At 66.5% G+C, this 16,555-nt stretch overlaps 7 protein-coding genes across 7 annotated transcripts in view; 5 read left to right on the top strand and 2 right to left on the bottom strand.

Moving 5' to 3' along the window:
- Nucleotides 1–1,596, top strand: part of CHLNCDRAFT_143654 (hypothetical protein) — a gene marked incomplete at both ends in the record, with an annotated part of 4,829 nt that extends 3,233 nt beyond the window's left edge. Inside the window, 5 exons of the mRNA XM_005849253.1 lie at nt 97–239; nt 492–703; nt 966–1,089; nt 1,297–1,364; nt 1,522–1,596. Coding sequence (XP_005849315.1) covers nt 97–239; nt 492–703; nt 966–1,089; nt 1,297–1,364; nt 1,522–1,596 — 622 coding nt within the window. The remainder of the gene's footprint in view (nt 1–96; nt 240–491; nt 704–965; nt 1,090–1,296; nt 1,365–1,521) is intronic.
- Nucleotides 1,597–2,178: 582 nt separating this feature from the next.
- Nucleotides 2,179–3,818, top strand: CHLNCDRAFT_143653 (hypothetical protein; the record flags this gene model as incomplete). Its single annotated transcript, XM_005849252.1, has 4 exons — nt 2,179–2,433; nt 2,535–2,930; nt 3,076–3,392; nt 3,533–3,818. The coding sequence occupies 4 exons, from the start codon at nt 2,179–2,181 to the stop codon at nt 3,816–3,818; spliced, it is 1,254 nt and encodes a 417-aa protein (XP_005849314.1).
- A 969-nt stretch (nt 3,819–4,787) lies between these two features.
- Nucleotides 4,788–5,962, top strand: CHLNCDRAFT_143651 (hypothetical protein; the record flags this gene model as incomplete). The annotated part of the gene is made up of 3 exons (XM_005849251.1): nt 4,788–5,124; nt 5,241–5,565; nt 5,677–5,962. The coding sequence occupies 3 exons, from the start codon at nt 4,788–4,790 to the stop codon at nt 5,960–5,962; spliced, it is 948 nt and encodes a 315-aa protein (XP_005849313.1).
- Nucleotides 5,963–6,369: 407 nt separating this feature from the next.
- Nucleotides 6,370–8,064, top strand: CHLNCDRAFT_143650 (hypothetical protein; the record flags this gene model as incomplete). Its single annotated transcript, XM_005849250.1, has 4 exons — nt 6,370–6,585; nt 6,816–7,215; nt 7,327–7,642; nt 7,779–8,064. The coding sequence occupies 4 exons, from the start codon at nt 6,370–6,372 to the stop codon at nt 8,062–8,064; spliced, it is 1,218 nt and encodes a 405-aa protein (XP_005849312.1).
- A 713-nt stretch (nt 8,065–8,777) lies between these two features.
- CHLNCDRAFT_143649 (hypothetical protein) lies at nt 8,778–10,823 on the bottom strand (the record flags this gene model as incomplete). The annotated part of the gene is made up of 6 exons (XM_005849041.1): nt 8,778–8,915; nt 9,093–9,251; nt 9,487–9,559; nt 9,734–10,055; nt 10,205–10,267; nt 10,397–10,823. The coding sequence occupies 6 exons, from the start codon at nt 10,821–10,823 to the stop codon at nt 8,778–8,780; spliced, it is 1,182 nt and encodes a 393-aa protein (XP_005849103.1).
- Nucleotides 10,824–11,160: 337 nt separating this feature from the next.
- CHLNCDRAFT_21705 (hypothetical protein) lies at nt 11,161–11,979 on the bottom strand (the record flags this gene model as incomplete). Its single annotated transcript, XM_005849040.1, has 2 exons — nt 11,161–11,298; nt 11,536–11,979. 2 exons carry the CDS (start codon nt 11,977–11,979, stop codon nt 11,161–11,163), a joined length of 582 nt encoding a protein of 193 aa, XP_005849102.1.
- Nucleotides 11,980–12,894: 915 nt separating this feature from the next.
- CHLNCDRAFT_143647 (hypothetical protein) lies at nt 12,895–15,492 on the top strand (the record flags this gene model as incomplete). Its single annotated transcript, XM_005849249.1, has 8 exons — nt 12,895–12,921; nt 13,101–13,159; nt 13,367–13,897; nt 14,144–14,264; nt 14,309–14,444; nt 14,651–14,786; nt 15,059–15,207; nt 15,383–15,492. 8 exons carry the CDS (start codon nt 12,895–12,897, stop codon nt 15,490–15,492), a joined length of 1,269 nt encoding a protein of 422 aa, XP_005849311.1.
- Between the last annotated feature and the right edge of the window lie 1,063 nt (nt 15,493–16,555).

Genomic DNA, 16,555 nt, shown 5'->3' with positions numbered 1-16,555 from the left:
GATGGGTCAGCTGGCGCTGCCGCGCCTCCTGGCTGGCGGTGTTGGGCTGGCAAGCTGAGCCCGCCGCCGCCGCCGCCGCTGTGTCCCGCCCCGCAGGCGCATCGTGGCTGTGACGGGGGAGGAGGCGGAGGCGGCCATCGCGCTGGCCGACCAGCTTGCGGCGGCGGTGGAGGCGGCGGGCAGGCTGCCGGTGGGGGAGATGCAGGGGGAGGTCAAGGCACTGACGCAGGCAGTGTCGGGTGGGTGGGCCTGGGGCCTGGGGCGGGTTGGGTCGCTGCGCTGGACCTTGTACCAGGAGGTGTGGTTTGGCAGGCAGGCAGGCAGGCGTGCTGGCTTCTTGCCAAGCCAGCACGCCGGCCAGCCTGCGGCCGGCTGCCGCAGGCGCGGAAGCGCCTCTCCATCTCCGTGTGGCACCCTCTCTCCCCGTCTGCGCTGTCTGGCTCTCATCCCTCACACACACACACACACACACACACACACACACACCGCAGGCGCCGTCATCCCCACGGTGCGCAAGGCGGCGCTGGCGGAGGCCCTGCAGGGGCTGACCCGGCTGATCCTGGAGGAGCAGAAGAAGGCGGCGGCGGCCAACAAGGAGCGCGCGGTGGCGGCGGCGGTGGACGCCTCCGACGCGGCGGCGGCGGCGGGGCAGAAGTTTTTGGTCACCCGCCTGGATGTGGGGCTGGATGCCAAGGCGGTGCAGGTGTGTGCTTGGGTGCTTGGGTGCTGCGCTGCGTGGGGTTGGGTGGGGGTGGGCAGGGCTGCAGCGAATGGGGAGAGGGGGCATGTGGGGTGGACCCGGCTCCTCGTTGCGGGGGCGGCCACACACGCATGCACACGCCTGGCCGGCCGACCAGCCATTGTCTGCCGCACGTGGCCTCGCCCTCGGGGCTCCCTCCCCCTCTCACCCCACCCCACCCACCCCCGGCCCTGCCCTGCCCTGCCTTGCGTGTCCACACAAGCAGGAGGCGTGGAATGCCATCCAGAAGAAGCACCCCTCGCTGCCCGTCATGTTCCTGACCGCCGGCGAGGACAAGGCGCTCGCGTATGCTGGCGTGCCGCAGGACATCTCCAAGCAGCTGTCGGCGGGTGGGCTGGCTGGGGAGGCAGGGTTACAGGGGCAAGGGCAGGGGGTGTGGAGCAGGCAACAGTGTGCTGCCAGGCCTGTGGGCCGGGTGGCGGGGCGGCCGCCGGGTGGTGGAGTCGCCGGCGTGCCTCCCTGCCGCATCTGCGGCCTGCTCTGGCCCATGCGTGGCTGACCTGGCACCCGCACCCCCTGCTGCTGCCGCCCTGCAGGCGACTGGATCAAGGAGGTGCTCGGCACGCTGGGCGGCCGCGGCGGCGGCAAGCCCACCAACGCGCAGGTGCGCCAGCTCTTGCGGGCGACGGTGTGGCGGTGTGCGCCGTCTCTCCTCATGCCTGGGCCTGCAATCTTTGGGCGGAAGGCTGGTTCTGGAGCCCTGCCAGGGCAGCGGGTGCTCATGATTGCCGCACCTGCCGCCGCTGCTTGCCGTGGTGCAGGGCACAGGCCCCGAGGTGGGCAAGGTGGATGAGGCGCTGCAGGCGGCAGCCAGCTTTGCCAGCATGAAGCTGTGAGGCACCTTGGTGGCGGGATGCGTTCAGCCGTCTAATGGCAGCGGCGTTCCTGTCGCATTCCCCTCTGATCCGTGAGCTCGGGACTGGCAGCCTGGCCCTGCGGCCGTGCCTGCTCCTCGCACCGTGGCATGTGAGCCTGCTATTCCTCTTGCTGTGCTGCGACCCGTGCCCTCCCCATGCGGCCCCATTTATTGGCTGATACCTTTGCATGATCCTCCTTGGGTGCTGTAAGTTGGTGAAGCGATAACATGTGCAGGATGGAGGCACCACACTCAGCTTGGTGGTTGGCTGGCAGCAGGCAGCCTTCAGCTTGGTGGATCGCCACTGGTACATCAATACATTTGTGAGGCCAGGTCCATGCCAATGAACGTGACAGGGTCATTGGGCGCTTGCCCCATGTGGCTCCCTGCGGTCCTGGCTCCCATGTCGCGACATGCCGCCGCCCCCCGCTGGCGGCCAATGGAAACCTCCAGGACAGGCCGAGGAAGCGATCGCACTGCACAGATCGCTTCTGGCTCGTGTGTGGCCGCTGGATCGCTGTGAGGAGGAGGCAGCAAGTTGTGTGCGGTGCTGATAAAGGCTATGGATGGCTCCTGCCGCGCCTCCAGCCTCCTCACCTTTGAGCACGCGCTTGGCGTGGCGGCCGCAGCCACGCTAGCTTCCGGGCTGTGGCTGTGGGCTTGGGGCCGGCGCTTGCCGCCCGGTGCGGCGCGCCTGGCGGCTGCGGCCCCAGTCGTCGCCATCAACCTGCTGCTTCCAGTGCTGTTCTGCCGCTGGGAGCAGTGCACGACGATACTGCTGCTCAGCTTCAACAACTCCTGGATAGCAAACTTCAAGGTGCGGAGCAGCTGCCTGCCACACACACACCAGGCTGCCGACCGAGGGTTCAGGGAATCTGCCTGGCCCACATGGCACCCTCCTGCCGCCGCCGCCTGCAGGCCCTCTGCTGGGCCGTTGGTCGCGGCGCGCTCTGCATGCAGCACTTCACCCTCCCTCAGTTCCTGGCCGTCTACTGGACACCCATCACGCCAGCCGTGTCGGCGCCCCGGCCAGGGACGCCGGCGGCGGCAGCCAAGGCGCGGTCTGTCGCCAAGGCCGCCGCCAACGGCCGCAGCTCAAACAGCAGCAGCGCGGCAGGTGGCGTGCACGCCGGCAAATCAGACGGCGGCAGCCACGCGGGCACGGGGCTGCCCCGCCGCGGCAGCCAGGGGCGGCTGGGCGAGGACGCGGGCGGGCCAGGCGACATGGTGGCTGCCTTCCTGGGCAAGCACGTGTTTGTGCTGCTCCTGATCTACCTCCTGCAGTTTGATCTGCCGGGCCTGGTGGAGTCGTTCGTCTGCGGTGAGCTCCCCTGGTGCTGCTGCCGGCACGAACAACGCGCCACAGCGGATTTTGATTGTTTGCTTTGTTTGGTGTTGCTTTTCCTAGCAATGTGTTGCTCAATACACAACGCCCACGCCCACCTCTGCCTCCCCCCAGGCCTGGCCCTGTACGCACTGCTGTCTCTCATCATGGACGGCCCCGCCGCTCTGGTTCATCGGCGCCACGGGCCTGCGCGTGTCGCCCCACTTTGACCGCCCCTGGCGCTCCACCTCTGTCGCCTCCTTCTGGTCCAAGCGCTGGGACCTGGCGGCAGGCAACACCCTGCGACAGTTGGTGTACGAGTCGGTGGTGGATGGCAGCCTGATGGCACCGCCAGCGGGAGTGCCGCCGGCGCGGCCCAGCCCTGCGCGGCAGGCGCTCGGCACGGCGGCCACCTTTGCAGCCAGTGGGCTGATTCATGAAGCCATTTTCTGGTGAGGCTGCAGGGCTGCAGGGGCGGGCCCAGCAGACACATCCAGCTGTCTTGGCATGCCGAGGAAGCAGCAAGCTGCCCATCAGGAGTTTGCCATGTCATGCAGCAGACCGACCGGCCACCTCCCTGCTGCCGGTGCAGGTACATCACAGGGCGTACGACCAATGGCATCTGGTTCGCCTTCTTCTTCATCCAGGCGCCCCTCATCTTCGCCGAGCGCCTGGCGCTGTCGGCACTCAAGCGCCGCGGCATCCTGCTGCCCGACTGGCTGCGTACCGCCATCACCACGCTGTTGGTGGTGGGCACGGGGCAGTACATGTTTTGGCTGCCAGCCAAGCGGTACGGGGTGACAGACTGCATTGTGGGCAACACGCGGCAGGCCTGGCTGGCCATCCTGCGCCGCGTCGGCATCTCCCTGCCCATCTGACGCCTTGGCGAAGATTTGTTTCTGTCTGCTTCCGCATCCTTCTTCTTTGAACACAACTGCAATCGTGTTCCACTTGTGTTTATTTGGATCACTGATGAATGGGGCCCCATTTTGCCAAGGGGCCGGGCTTCCGCTCATTGTACTTGCTGCCGCGCTTGGGCACCGCCCGCACAGCACTGTGCTGTGACTTTCTGATTATGTTGAGCTTTCCCTGAATTCCTTGAGAAGATGGCTGTGTGTTGTAATCAACCGGGCGCACGCGCAGCAGTGTGCCAATTGTAAACATGGAGACTGCCTGCTCCACCGCTCGCCTCAGTGTCGCCGCCAAGGTGGCGCGGGATCGGTCCAAACCCCAAAGCCCTGCACTGATTTCCTATTCCACGCAGCTGCTGGCTGTCCTCTCCAACCTGCTCAACGCTGAGTTCCAGGCCAGCGCCCACAGGGCCACAGCGATGGCGCAGGAGCTCTGCCACACCACCCTAGGCATCAGCTTCGAGCACGCCCTCTGCTGCTCGCTGGCGGCGCTGCTAGGCTGCGGGCTGTGGCTGTGGGCGTGGGGCCGGCGCCTGCCGCCGGGGCCGTGGCGGCTGGCTGCCGCCGCTCCGGTGGTCGCCCTCAACTTTGTACTGCCCAAGCTCTTCTGCCGCTGGGAGGAGTCTACAACTATCGTGCTGATGACGTAAGAAGCGCTTCTGTGCGACGAAGAAGCGTCTCTGTGCGACGAGTTGTCTCGTGTGCCGGCCAGCGAATCCGGCCTCCAAGGTTGGAGGGGTCTCATCCTGAGCGCCCTCCTCCCTCTCCCCTCGACTGCAGCTTCATCCATCTGCTGGCATCCATGAAGGCGAGGCAGCGTTGCATTTCAGTTGTGCATCCCTGGCCTGCTCCGTGCCGCAAACCGCCCCGCTGCTCCCTTGCTCCCTCCTGCCGCCACAGACCGTCTCCTGGGCTACAAATCGCGGCACGCTCTGCATGCAGCCCTTCTCGCCCTCCCAGTTTGTCGCCGCCTACATCTTTCCCATCAATCCCCTGATTGCGAGCACTACAGACTCCGCACCTTTGCCAGCCGAGCCTGCCGTAGGCTCGCCCAGCAGCACAGCTGCTGGCGGCAGCGGCACTGGCAACAGCAGGGATGGCGACGATGCCACTGCTGCCCAGCCCCGCGGTGGCGGCAAGGGGCGGCTGGGCGAGGATGCCGGCAGCCGGAATGCCATGCTTGCGTCTTGGCTGGCCAAGTCTGCCTTCGTCACTTTCCTCGTCTGGCTGCCGCAGTACAAGCTGCCAGGCCTGCTGGAGTCTTTCGCATACGGTACACCAGGGAAAGCACCTGCCAGCACAAACAACCACAGCTCAGCAGTGCCACTTGCAGCAGATGCTCCGCTACCGCCTCAGACATGAATTTCGCTGCTCTCCCTCGCTGCGCAGGCCTGTCCCTGTACGCGCTGCTGTCTCTCGTCATGGACGGCCCAGCCGCTCTGGTGGTCGGCCTGACGGGCCTGCGTGTGTCGCCCCACTTTGACCGCCCCTGGCGCTCCACCTCTGTGGCCTCCTTCTGGTCCAAGCGCTGGAACCTGGCGGCAGGCAACACGCTTCGCCAGCTGGTGTATGGTCCTGTGGTGGATGGTAGCCTGGTGGCGCCGCCACAGGCGCCCCCCGGCCCACCGCACGCGCGGCCCAGCGCAGCGCGCCAGGCGCTGGGCACGGCAGCCACCTTTGCGTTCAGCGGTCTGATCCACGAAGCGATCTTTTGGTGAGGCGGTCTGGCAGGGCGAACCAGACAGCCACATGCGCCGCCTTGACATGCAGCTGAATCCCGCCCGGGCCCATTGCCTGGCTGCCTGCCTGCTGGCTTCCTGTGCAGGTACATCACCGGCCACACGAGCCACGGCGCCTGGTTTGCTTTCTTCTTCATCCAGGCGCCCATCATTTTTGCCGAGCGCCTGGCACTGGCGGGACTCAGGCGCCGCGGCATCCTGCTGCCCGACTGGCTGCGCACCTGTATCTCGCTGCTGCTGGTGCTGGCAACGGGGCAGTACCTGTTCTGGGCACCCTGCAAGAAGCATGGCGTGGTGGACAGCATGATGGGCAACACGCGGCAGGCCTTCCTCGCCATGCTGCGCCGCATTGGCGCGCCGCTGCCCATCTGAGGCACCGCGGGCAGTTTACATCCTTGCTAGTTTTGGGGTGCAGTGCCAATCGCGGTCACGCTCCGTGCTCGCCTTGCTGCACTGGCTGTTATTTCTGCTGCCGGTTCGACTCCTCTTTGCCTGCATATGCGCACACCAGCGCGGATGATGTTCAGCATTCCTTGTTCTGTGAGCCGATGAGGGCGTGTGTAAGCACGCCGTACAGGAGCTGCAGCATGCCGAGCCATCGGCGGCGCTTGCGCCCCGGCGACGGGGGCCAGGCTGGCGCCGAGAAGCCGGCTGAAAACCCGAGGCGCAATGCGCTGCACGGCTTTCGATTGAACCTCTGCACGCTGCCGCTTGCTTTCCAGGTGCTGCCGGCACAGTCAGTTTTCCTTGTGAGGATTCTTCGGGAGAGGCTCCTTCGGATGGCGGAGGAGCTCTGCCACACCAGCCTGGGCATCACCTATGCGCAGGCGCTGGGATACTCGCTGGCGGCGCTGCTAGGTTGCGGGCTGTGGCTGTGGGCGTGGGGCCGGTGCTTGCAGCCGGGGCCGTGGCGGCTGGCTGCCGCCGCTCCGGTGGTCGCCCTCAACTTTGCGCTGCCCAAGCTCTTCTGCCGCTGGGAGGACTCCACCACCATTGTGCTGATGAGGTGAGGATCGCATCCGGGTGGGGGGCGTGGCATCCACTCTGCCATGGCGTTCTGGTGACACGGCACAAACCCCTTCTCTGCCTTCCCTCCCTGCAGCTTCAACATCATGTGGCTGTCAACCATGAAGGCAAGGCATGCTGGCTGGGCTGCCTGTTGGTGTGCATGCCTATTCGTCACCACACCCCGCTCCCTGCCTCCCCACCTTTCCTGCCGCTGCAGGTGTTCTCCTGGGCTGTCAACCGCGGCTCGCTCTGCATGCAGCCCTTCTCGCCCTCCCAGTTTGTCGCCGCCTACATCTTTCCCATCACTCCCCTGATTGGCAGTACCACAGGCTCCCCTCCTCTGTCCACCACAGCCACCGACGGCATGCCCGCCGAGCCGGTCGCCGCCGCCGCCACCGACAGCAAGGCGGCCAACGGCAGCGGCAGCAGCGGTGGCGATGGGGATGGTGCGGCGCAGGCTGCCCAGCCCCGCGGCGCCAGCAAGGGCAGGCTCAGCGAGGACGCCGGCAGCCTGAATGCCATGCTGGCAGCCTGGCTGGCCAAGAATGCTGGCATTGCCTTCCTGGTCTGGCTGCTGCAGCACCCGCTGCCGGGCCTGTTGGAGTCGTTTGTGTACGGTAGGCGCAGTGCCCGCTCAGCTTTTGCCAGCAAGGAGAGATCCGCTAGAGCCGCAGCAGAGCCCACTCGAGCCTCAGGCGTGCTCCCGCTGCCCTGCTCTGCTCCCCCAGGCCTGGCCCTGTACGCCCTGCTGTCTCTCATCATGGACGGCCCCGCCGCTCTGGTCATCGGCGCCACGGGCCTGCGTGTGTCGCCCCACTTTGACCGCCCCTGGCGCTCCACCTCTGTCGCCTCCTTCTGGTCCAAGCGCTGGGACCTGGCGGCAGGCAACACCCTGCGCCAGCTGGTGTACGACTCGGTGGTGGATGGCAGCCTGATGGCGCCGCCAGCGGGAGTGCCGCAGGCACGCCCCACCGCGCTGCGCCAGTTAGTCGGCTCTCTGGCCTCCTTTGGGGCCAGTGGGCTGTTCCATGAGTTTATCTTTTGGTGAGGCGGGCTGGGCTCACTCACTAGCTGGCTGGTGTGCCGTCTGTCGCAGTTTGCCTGACCGAAGGTTGTCGGGATGCCAGTGGCGCTGCCCTCCACCTCACCAGCTGGAGCTGCCGGCCTGCTGTGGGTGCAGGTACCTGACCGGCCACACCACCCGCGGCGTCTGGCTCTCCTTCTTCCTGGCCCAGGCGCCCATCATCGTGGCCGAGCGCCTGGCGCTGTCGGCGCTCAAGCGCCGCGGCATCCTGCTGCCCGACTGGCTGCGCGTGTGCGTGTCCATGCTGCTGGTGGTGGCCACAGCCCAGCACCTGTTCTGGGCGCCCTGCAAGAAGCATGGCGTGGCCGACAGTGTGGTGAACAACGTGCACCGCGGAATCCAGGGCACCATGAAGAGCGCCGGCCTCATTGCCCGAGCCTGAGCGGAGCAGAGTCCCTGTGGGGCATGCACCTGCCCCTGCACGGGCCAGCCTGGCAGTTATTTTTCAACCCCATGGGTCAAGCAGGCAGTCAGGCTATCCAGCTGAGTTTTCTGAATGAAGCGCACTTGGCGCCCTTATCACTGTGACTACCTTGCACAGCTGGCCCCTTCCCCCAATTGTAACTGCTGCTGCTCTGCAAGCCAACGTGCCGTGAGGGACAGGGCAGCTGCAGTGCAGCCTGGCACTGGCCGGGGGCACTCGTATGCTTTGTGTGTGGGGACTAGTAATTTTAAGTTACATGAGGTGAACGGAATTGGGGGCACAAGATTATAGTGAGCTGGGACAGAGTGCATACTGGGAATGGCACTGGACGTATGTAGTGTGTGTAGTAATGTAGCAGGTTCTGAGCTTGTACGGTAGACGCTAGTAGGGAAGGGACAGGCAGGGTAGGGTAGGGCAGGGGGGCACGATACAGACAGATTCGCGCGGGCACAGGCCAAGGTTCCTGTGTGTTGCCCTGTCTGTTGACAAAAGTGTGCACACCACTGGTATGTGTGTTATAAAAGGAGGCGAATTTAATGAATTCCAGGTGAAATTGAGTAGTTTTGGCAGTGACACACCGCTAACACAATGTCGCCGTGGCCGGCCACGGCGCCATGAGCAGCCAGCAAGGCGGCCCACCGAGGGCCACCTATGGGCTTGGCCTAGCCGAACTAGGCATTGAGCGGCACCAGCCGCGCGCGCAGCATCTGCGTCAGCTGGGCATCGTCCATGGCCGCCAGCTTGGCGCTGTACCGGCTCAAGTGGCGCAGCAGGTAGGCGTACTTTCCAGTCATCACCGCCGCACCCACCTGCGGCAGGCAGCAGGTCGGGCCAGGCGCGCTGAGGTTTGAAACACATGCCCGCGTGGGGGCTGCGCTGTGCACACGGATCCCGCGCTGCAGCCAGCTAGCCACTGCCATGTGTCCCGCTGCCCTGCGCCTCCCATCCACACGCACGCGCCCCACTCGCCCACCGCACAGCCAGACCTGGAAGAAGTGGATGCCCACAAAGCACAGCGCGTCGTGCGCGGCGTGCTGCTCCAGCGTGGCCACCATGCGGCCGGGCATCTCGCTCCAGTGCAGGCGGCCGTTGAGGTGGTGCAGGATGTGGTAGCCGTCATTGTAGGACAGGCGGTTGTCGTGCACCTGGGGCAGGGGGGCAGGGCGGCACGGGGCGGCACAGCTTGGCATGGCATAGCGTGGCACAGCGTGGCACAGCGCGCTGGTCGAGCCCAGCGGGGCACAGCGGGGTGAGCGCAGCACAGGCAGGTGGTGCGACAGGTACCAGGCGCTCGGCGCAGGCGCGGCGGCCTGCGCCTGGCTGGGCAGGCCGGGGTGGCGGGCGGGCAGCGGCGCGGGCGCGTGCGCCCTGCAGCCTCACCCCGGCGCAGTTGTATGTGAGGCGGTAGGAGTCGTGTGGGTGGGTGGGGTCCACAAAGATGTGCTGGCTCCAGCTGCGGGGCAGGCAGGCGCGCAGCCAGGCCGGTCGGTGGCAGAGGCACGCCGGCGCGACAGGACGGAAGGGCGGGGCCCGCGGGGATCCAGCCAGCCCCTGGCACAAGCAAGCAGACATGCGGCGCTGGAGCTGCTGCCGGGCGGGCGGCCCTACAACAAGCCGGGCGCCTCACTTTCCGAACATCAGCGCCAGGCTGGTGATGAGGTAGGGCAGGAGCAGCACCCAGATCGTGGCGCGCGGGTTCAGCTTCCAGGCAGCTGCCGTCGCGCCAAAGCACGCCGCCTCCGCCACCAGGCTGCCCGCCAGCAGGCCCCAGCGCCGGTACTGCACGCATCTCGCGGGCACCTCCACCCAGCCGCCCACCGCAAAGCGCAGCCAGTAGAGCAGGAATGCGGGGAAGCTGTCCCGCTGGTAGTGCTCCGTGCTGCTGGCATCGTGCGCGGCGCAGTTGTTGCCGCAGTGGTGCATGAGGCAGTGGTGCAGGTAGTACATGCCTGCGGGGGCAGGGAAGGGGAGGGCGCTTTGCACGTGGCGTGTTGGAGCGGGAAAGCGGGCGGGCAGCGGGCAGGCAGGGAGGACAGAGGGCAAGCCTCGCAAGCCGGAGTGGCAGGCAGCAGGGCAGCCTCCCCACGGCTGCACACACCTGATGGCACGCCAAAGATAGGGGCGTACAGCACCGGTGCCACGAAGTTGAGAGCGCCCAGACCTGCGGCAAGGAGGGCAGCATGTGAGCATCGGCATCAGCCACGCAGCAGCGGCAGCAGCGGCTGCCAATCGCACTGAGCTGCAGCACAGCCAGGTGGAGGCGGCGGCGCCGGGCTGCCCACCGACTCACCCCGCCTGAACAGCCGGCGGTGCTGGGAGTAGTGCAGGGAGAGCATGAAGCGGCCCAGGTACGCCACGCAGTTGGCTACCAGGTAGGCGGCCCCCAGCCAGTGCGGCAGCGGGCGCGTGGCTGTTGGGAAGAAGCAGAAGAGGGCCACCGCCGCCGGCACCGTGGTGAGCAGCACATTTAGGTAGAGGAAGAGGATTGGCAGGTCACGAGAGTCTTCCAGCAGGGCTGCCAGAGGCTTGTGCAGGCGCACGGGGGGGGCGAAGAGGAACTCGGCGCGCAGCGCGTCGACATCAGACTGCGCCGCCGCCACCAGCTTCTCCGTCTCGGCGGGGTCCAGCAGGCTGCCGCCGTCGCCCGCCTGTGAGCCGCCGCCGCCGCGCGGCTCGCGCTGCGGCGATGGCTGGCGGTCTCCGCGTCCTGTTCCCATTTCAAACGGCTAACCCTTAGCCGGGGTTATGGCAAAGCTGATCTTGGGCGGCAGAGCGCAGACAGCGAGGAGGGCAGGGGTGATTGACGCTGAGAATACAGCGCTCAGTTGGTGCCGATATGGGCCTGATGGGCTGGTGCATCGGCCTGTATGGCGCTGGCAGTACACATCCCGCCAACCGCTTGCACAGGCGGCCGCCCTTGCGCATCACTTCAAAATTGAAATCGAGAGTTAGCCGCTATGTATTGCAGCAGGCCTTACGATCGGTGACTGCATCAATAAAATTCACCCAGTTGGGGCAACAATTGATGGAGATGATGCTGCAAGCCGCCAGCCTTCACCCCAGCGCAGCCTGGAGCAGCGGGAGCACTTGGGTGCAGCCATTCTGCAGTGCCATGCTGTAAGGAGTCAGTCCATTTCCGTCCAGCACATCAGCCGGCGCGCCAGCCTCCAGCAGCTGGGCTACAATTGCAGCCTGGCCCTCCTGGCAGGCAAAGTGCTGCAGCAGGCGTGGGGGCGAGCACACGCGTGGGGGGCAGCAGCGGTGGCATTATTCTGTTGCAGCCGCTGCCAAGCTGCCCATGCATTGCTCACGCACGCTAGCGGCGGCCCGGAGACGCTCCCCCCACCCCTAGATTACACTCACCAGCGGCGTCTGTCCCATCATGTTAGCGGTGCCCGGGTTGGCGCCCCTTGCTAGCAGCTGCGCCACCGCTTCCGCCGACCCCGGCTGGCAGGTGCCGCAGGCAAAGTAGAGGGGGGTGCACCCATAGACGTCGGCCGCGTTGGGCGCCGCCCCCGCCGCCAGCAGCAGCGGCACGTTGGCCGCATTCTGCTGGCAGGCGCAGATGAGCGCGCTGCCGCCAATCCTGTCTGCACAGTTCACCTCCGCGCCAGACTCCAGCAGCCGCTGCACCGTCGCGGTGTCGCCAGAGGAGGCATACATCAGGGCTGTGCGGCCTCCGGGGCAGGTCTGGTTGACGTCGGCGCCTGCCCCAAGCAGCAGCTCAACAACCTCGCCCTGGTTGAAGGCGGCGGCGGCCATGAGAGCGGTGCGGCCCTCCTCGTCGGTCCCATCCACTGCCGTGCCTGCCGCAAGCAGCTGCTTCACCCGGGCCACTGATCCCTGCATCGCTGCATCGACGAGCGCGGCCATTGTGCGACGGAGCGGGCTGCCTGCACGCAAGGGGCCCAGCACCGGGCGGCGGGAGGGCGGTGGGCGGTGCTGGCAGAGTGGAGCGGGAGGGGTCTGTGCTGCAATTCGATCATTACGTTCATCACTGCGCGTTGCGGGGTGTCTGGTGTAGAATGCAAAGCCCTCACCGCTTCAATTTCGAACCAGGCGCTAAGGAGAAGAGCGTTTCTGCGTTCCCTTGGTGGCGATTGCAGTTCTGCAGCGCACTGGAATGCTTGTGTCGACCAGACGGCGGCTTATCAGGCTGTATGCCCAGGCTGTACACCGCCGCCTCCGGTCGTCGTCCCGCCTGAACACCATTGCAGGGCGCGTGGCTATGGGGCTTTACACCATGAAACGCGGGACACCACATCAAATTCACGCCAGTGGACAGCTCCTGGTGTCGCCCCAGTGCTCCCAGTGTGCTGGCAGCGGCTCCGCAGCGCGGCGAGAGGCTGGCCGGTGGGATGTGCACTGCAGCCTTGTGCTTGACTTCCCAGGTGCAGCATCCATACCCTGGCATGCCACATTTCGATGCAAGGTCCATGTTTCTGCCTCCCTTGATTGATGTTAAGCTTCCCGCCCACTTACCCGCCTGCGCAGGCAGCTGGCGGTAGCGATTGTGGTGGCATCGTGCTGAGCGGCAGGAAGCGCAGCAGGTGGAGCTGGTTGGTGCAGGTGGTTGCAGCACCTTGCTGCTACCACAACTTGTGGAATGATGCCATGCAGGGCAACAATGCAAGTCATGGCCAAGTGGCAAGAGGGCGCCTTAAGAGGTGCTCACTCCGCTGCTGCCGGCGGGCACATGGTTAGTGCTGGCCCCTCAGACCGGAAGCCGCCGGAGGGTCTGGAATTGTGAACCAGCACGCCATGTGCAGACTGGGTGGGGTATCGCTAATGAGCGCCCACCTCAGGAGCACCCACGTGCCCAGTTCCGCCAGCTGGCCTTGGGCCACCCTTTCCCCTTAGGGGACAGGAAGCTATGTACATGAATGCTGCATACACTCATTCGGCTCAGTTGTAGACGGCCCGGCTCACCTTTCTCTAGCTCGCTTGCCTGCCTCTTGTCTCCTCTGCGCACTGCCACGATGGCGCACCCCTAGGTCGCCCTGCTGCTCGCCCTGTGCCTGCTGCTGACTGCCGCAGACGCACGGCAGACCAGGTGAGAGGGGAGCGGGGCATTGGGAACAGCTCTAGGGTTGGAGCGCCACTTGGCACGGGTGCCATGTAGCCCGGCATGTCTTGCGGAGGAGCCTCTGCTTGGCTCACAGAGCTGGTCCGCTCCACAGAAAACCGTGCGCCGCGGAACCCGGCGGAACACCAGCAAACAAAATGTTGCCGCCCGCCCGCCGCCCGCCCTTGCGCGCAGGGCGTCGCTGGGCCGCCGCCGCCTGCGTGCCAGCGCCCCCTCCCCCGCCCCTATCCCCAAGCCCATCAAGATGACGCACGAGGAGCTGTGCGAGCTGCTGGCCTCGGCCCCGCCCAACGCCAGCCTGCTGCTGGCTGCCGACCCCGGCGTATTCAGCGGAGTGCCAGAGGTGCGCTTCCTGCTGGAGAACGCAAAGGTGGAGGCCGACAAGGTCGGCCGCTCCGCCAGCTGCCCCTCTGTGGCCGTGGGCACCCTGCTGGGTCAGCCCGCCATCATGGGCACCACCGGCATCGGCCCCCCCGCCGCCTCGGCCTGCACCGCGGAGCTGCTGTCGTGCGGCGCCGCCATCGACATGCGCGAGGTGGTGTGGCTGGGCACCTCGGGCTGGTCGCCGCAGCCCGGCGGCGTGCTGAACGCGGACGACTGCTCGGAGGCCAACCCCAGCACGGACGTGACGCGGGTGGGCGACATCTGCGTGTCGCCCTTTGGGGAGGGCTGGTGCTTCAAGGCCAGCTGGACGGAGCAGGCCAGGTGGGCGAGCCGAAGAGCCAGCGGGCCGCCTGCTGGCGGCGCTGCATGCTCATCCAGCTGGGCTGCTGGGAACAGGGTGGCTGGGAGGGCAGGCCGCACAGGGCAGCTGTACCAGGGTCGGGGTGGGGCAAGGAGGGGCAGGCTGTGCAGCGAGCTGCGCATGGCTGCTGTCGAGCCGCGCCTGCTCGCGCTCAAGCCCTCACACTCCACCCCCCTGCCTCCCTGCCCCCGTGGCCTGTCCCGCAGCGGCTTCCCCAACCAGTGCTTCCAGCCGCCGGTGGACCCGGGCCCAGAGGCCGACTTCCTCTTTGGCTACTGCATGTTTGCCAACGCCTCGGACGCCAGCCTGGCGCTGGCCGACGAGCTGGTGGCGGCTGCCAAGGCGGCCTCCTACTCCGCCCGCCCCGCCAGCCTGCGGACGAGGAGCTGTACTGGAGCGAGATGCAGAACGGCACGGGGGTGGCGTACGGGTACGACGCCGCAGCGCCGCCCAAGGTGCGCGACTACACGGAGTGCGCTGAGGTGGCGTCGGAGAGCTTCTGGAGCGGTGAGGGGGTGGTGGCAGGAGGGAGGGAGGGCGGGTGCAGGAGCGGGGGCGGGCAAGGTGGCGGCGCAGCCGAGGCGGGTGCAGGCGCGGCGGGACAACGGCGGCGCACGGCAAGCACACCCGCCCACCCTGCGCGCCCGCTCCAGCGCCAAGCCCCTCGTCCCCTGACCTGCCCACGCGCCCTTGCCCCTCCCCCTCTGCTGCAGCGCACCCCTGGGACGCCCAGGCCCGCTCCTTTGTGGCTCAGCTCATCACAACGTCGGGTGTCGCCAACGTGACGCAGAGGGATGTGGTGGCGGTGTCGGCCATGGAGGCCCGCGGCTTCCTCACAGCCATCTACAAGTGAGGGCCGGGGGCTGCGTGTGTGTGTGGGTGTGCGGCAGGGACAGGGGCTGTGGTGCTGGCTGTGCCTGTGCGGCTGCACGGGCACATGTGTGTGAGGTTGGGGCCCGCCTGCACCCCACAAGCTTGAGCCCACCATCTCTCAGCCGCTCCGCCCGCCCGCCCAGCCAGGCTTGCAACGCTGCCTGTGGCACAGGCTGCTCGCCGGGCACGCCGCCGCCGCGGCGCGACCGACACGCCTGCCCGCTGCGCCTGCCCGCCCCCCGCTGCAGCCATAACGCCAACGCCGAGGTGTACCTGCCGCACGCCATTGTGCGCGCCGCCTCCAACCTGGACTCAATCATGCCCGTGGCGCCCTCCCCCGATGAGCCGGGCGTGTGGCTGGCGCAGCCGCTCATCAACGAGGACGTGTCTGTGGGATGTGAGCCCGCCGCCTGCCGCCGCTGGTGCTGGTGTGAACCCGCCGCTGCTGCAGAAGGCCGGGCCGCGCCCGCAGGTTGCAGCGCTGCAGGTTTAGGCCTGCCATTTCCGCTGCTGCCGCTGAACGCCGCGCCCAACCAGAGCGCTCCACAACTGTTCTCGGCTTGCCCCCGCAGACGCCTTTGCAATCGGCACCTCCTCATCTGCCGTGCTCAACATGTTCCGCCTGCGCTGCCTGGACGCCGGCGGCAGCGACGCGGAGTGCGCCTTCAAGATCGTGCAGTGATGCCATCGTGGGATGGCTGCCTGGCGTGGCGAGCTGCCCAGGCTGCCGCCGCAGCCTCTGCTGGAGGATGCGCGCCTCAACGATGTCACAGACCTCAGCTGCTTCTGTTGCCGGCCACACTTGTCACTACGCCGCTTCAACACATAAAATCCAACCCGCCGCACACTACCGACCCGCCTGCACACCAGACCCTTTCCATTCTACCTCCTTTCAATTAATGACCCTACCCTCCGTTGACACTCCTCCTTGCTTGGACGTCACATCAATCTATATTGCTCCCATGTACAGCCTGCATTGACACCTAATGTCAGCAGGCGGGGCGGTGAGTTCCCGCATGCATATGCGCAGGCGGGCACGGCTCCCGCCCCAAAACCTGGCAACCAATGCCAGCTGGTACTGCGACGTGACGCGGTCTGATGCCGGTGCCAGGGAGCCCAGCCCGGGCGCCACAGCAGCGCAGGCCTGAGCCCCAAAGGGCGGCTGCACCAGCCGCCAGCAGGCCAGCTGCCGGCACGCATTCCCATCCACAGCTGCTGTGTATCGTCTTCTGCCACCCGGCCGCCCGCCCACTGCCGTGCCTGCTGCCACAGCTCCATCCCAACCTGTGCCAGCCTGAAGTATTCTGCATTGTGTGTTCAGCATAGTTACCTTCTTATGCAGGTGCTGATATCATGTGTAGCGTTCATTTAGGGTGGGCAAGCAACAACGCTGCAAGCGCCGGTGGCAGGTGCACAAGGGGGAAGCACGGGGGGCAGTAGTGCATGGTACAGGAAAAATGGAGACATACAGGGGCGCTAGAAGACAAGGGTGCCGCCACCGGGGTGGGGACACAAGACAAGGGTGGGAACAACGGACGAGGCAAGGGCGGAGACCAATGCCGAAGCTAGGGTGGAGGGGCGCATGGCCAGCTGCAACAGGAGTGGCAGCGATAAGCGAGGCGGGTGCACGGGGCTGCTGCAAGCATAAAAATGGGGGGCAAAACACGGGCATGCATGCTTGTAGGGCAGAAAAATGGCGGGGGTGTTGTATCATGAATGGTGGGGGTGTTGTATCATGTTGGGAG

Source organism: Chlorella variabilis (genome assembly GCF_000147415.1).
Source record: "Chlorella variabilis unplaced genomic scaffold CHLNCscaffold_6, whole genome shotgun sequence".
NCBI classification, from domain to species: domain Eukaryota; kingdom Viridiplantae; phylum Chlorophyta; class Trebouxiophyceae; order Chlorellales; family Chlorellaceae; genus Chlorella; species Chlorella variabilis.
This window is presented reverse-complemented; position numbering and strand designations above follow the sequence as displayed.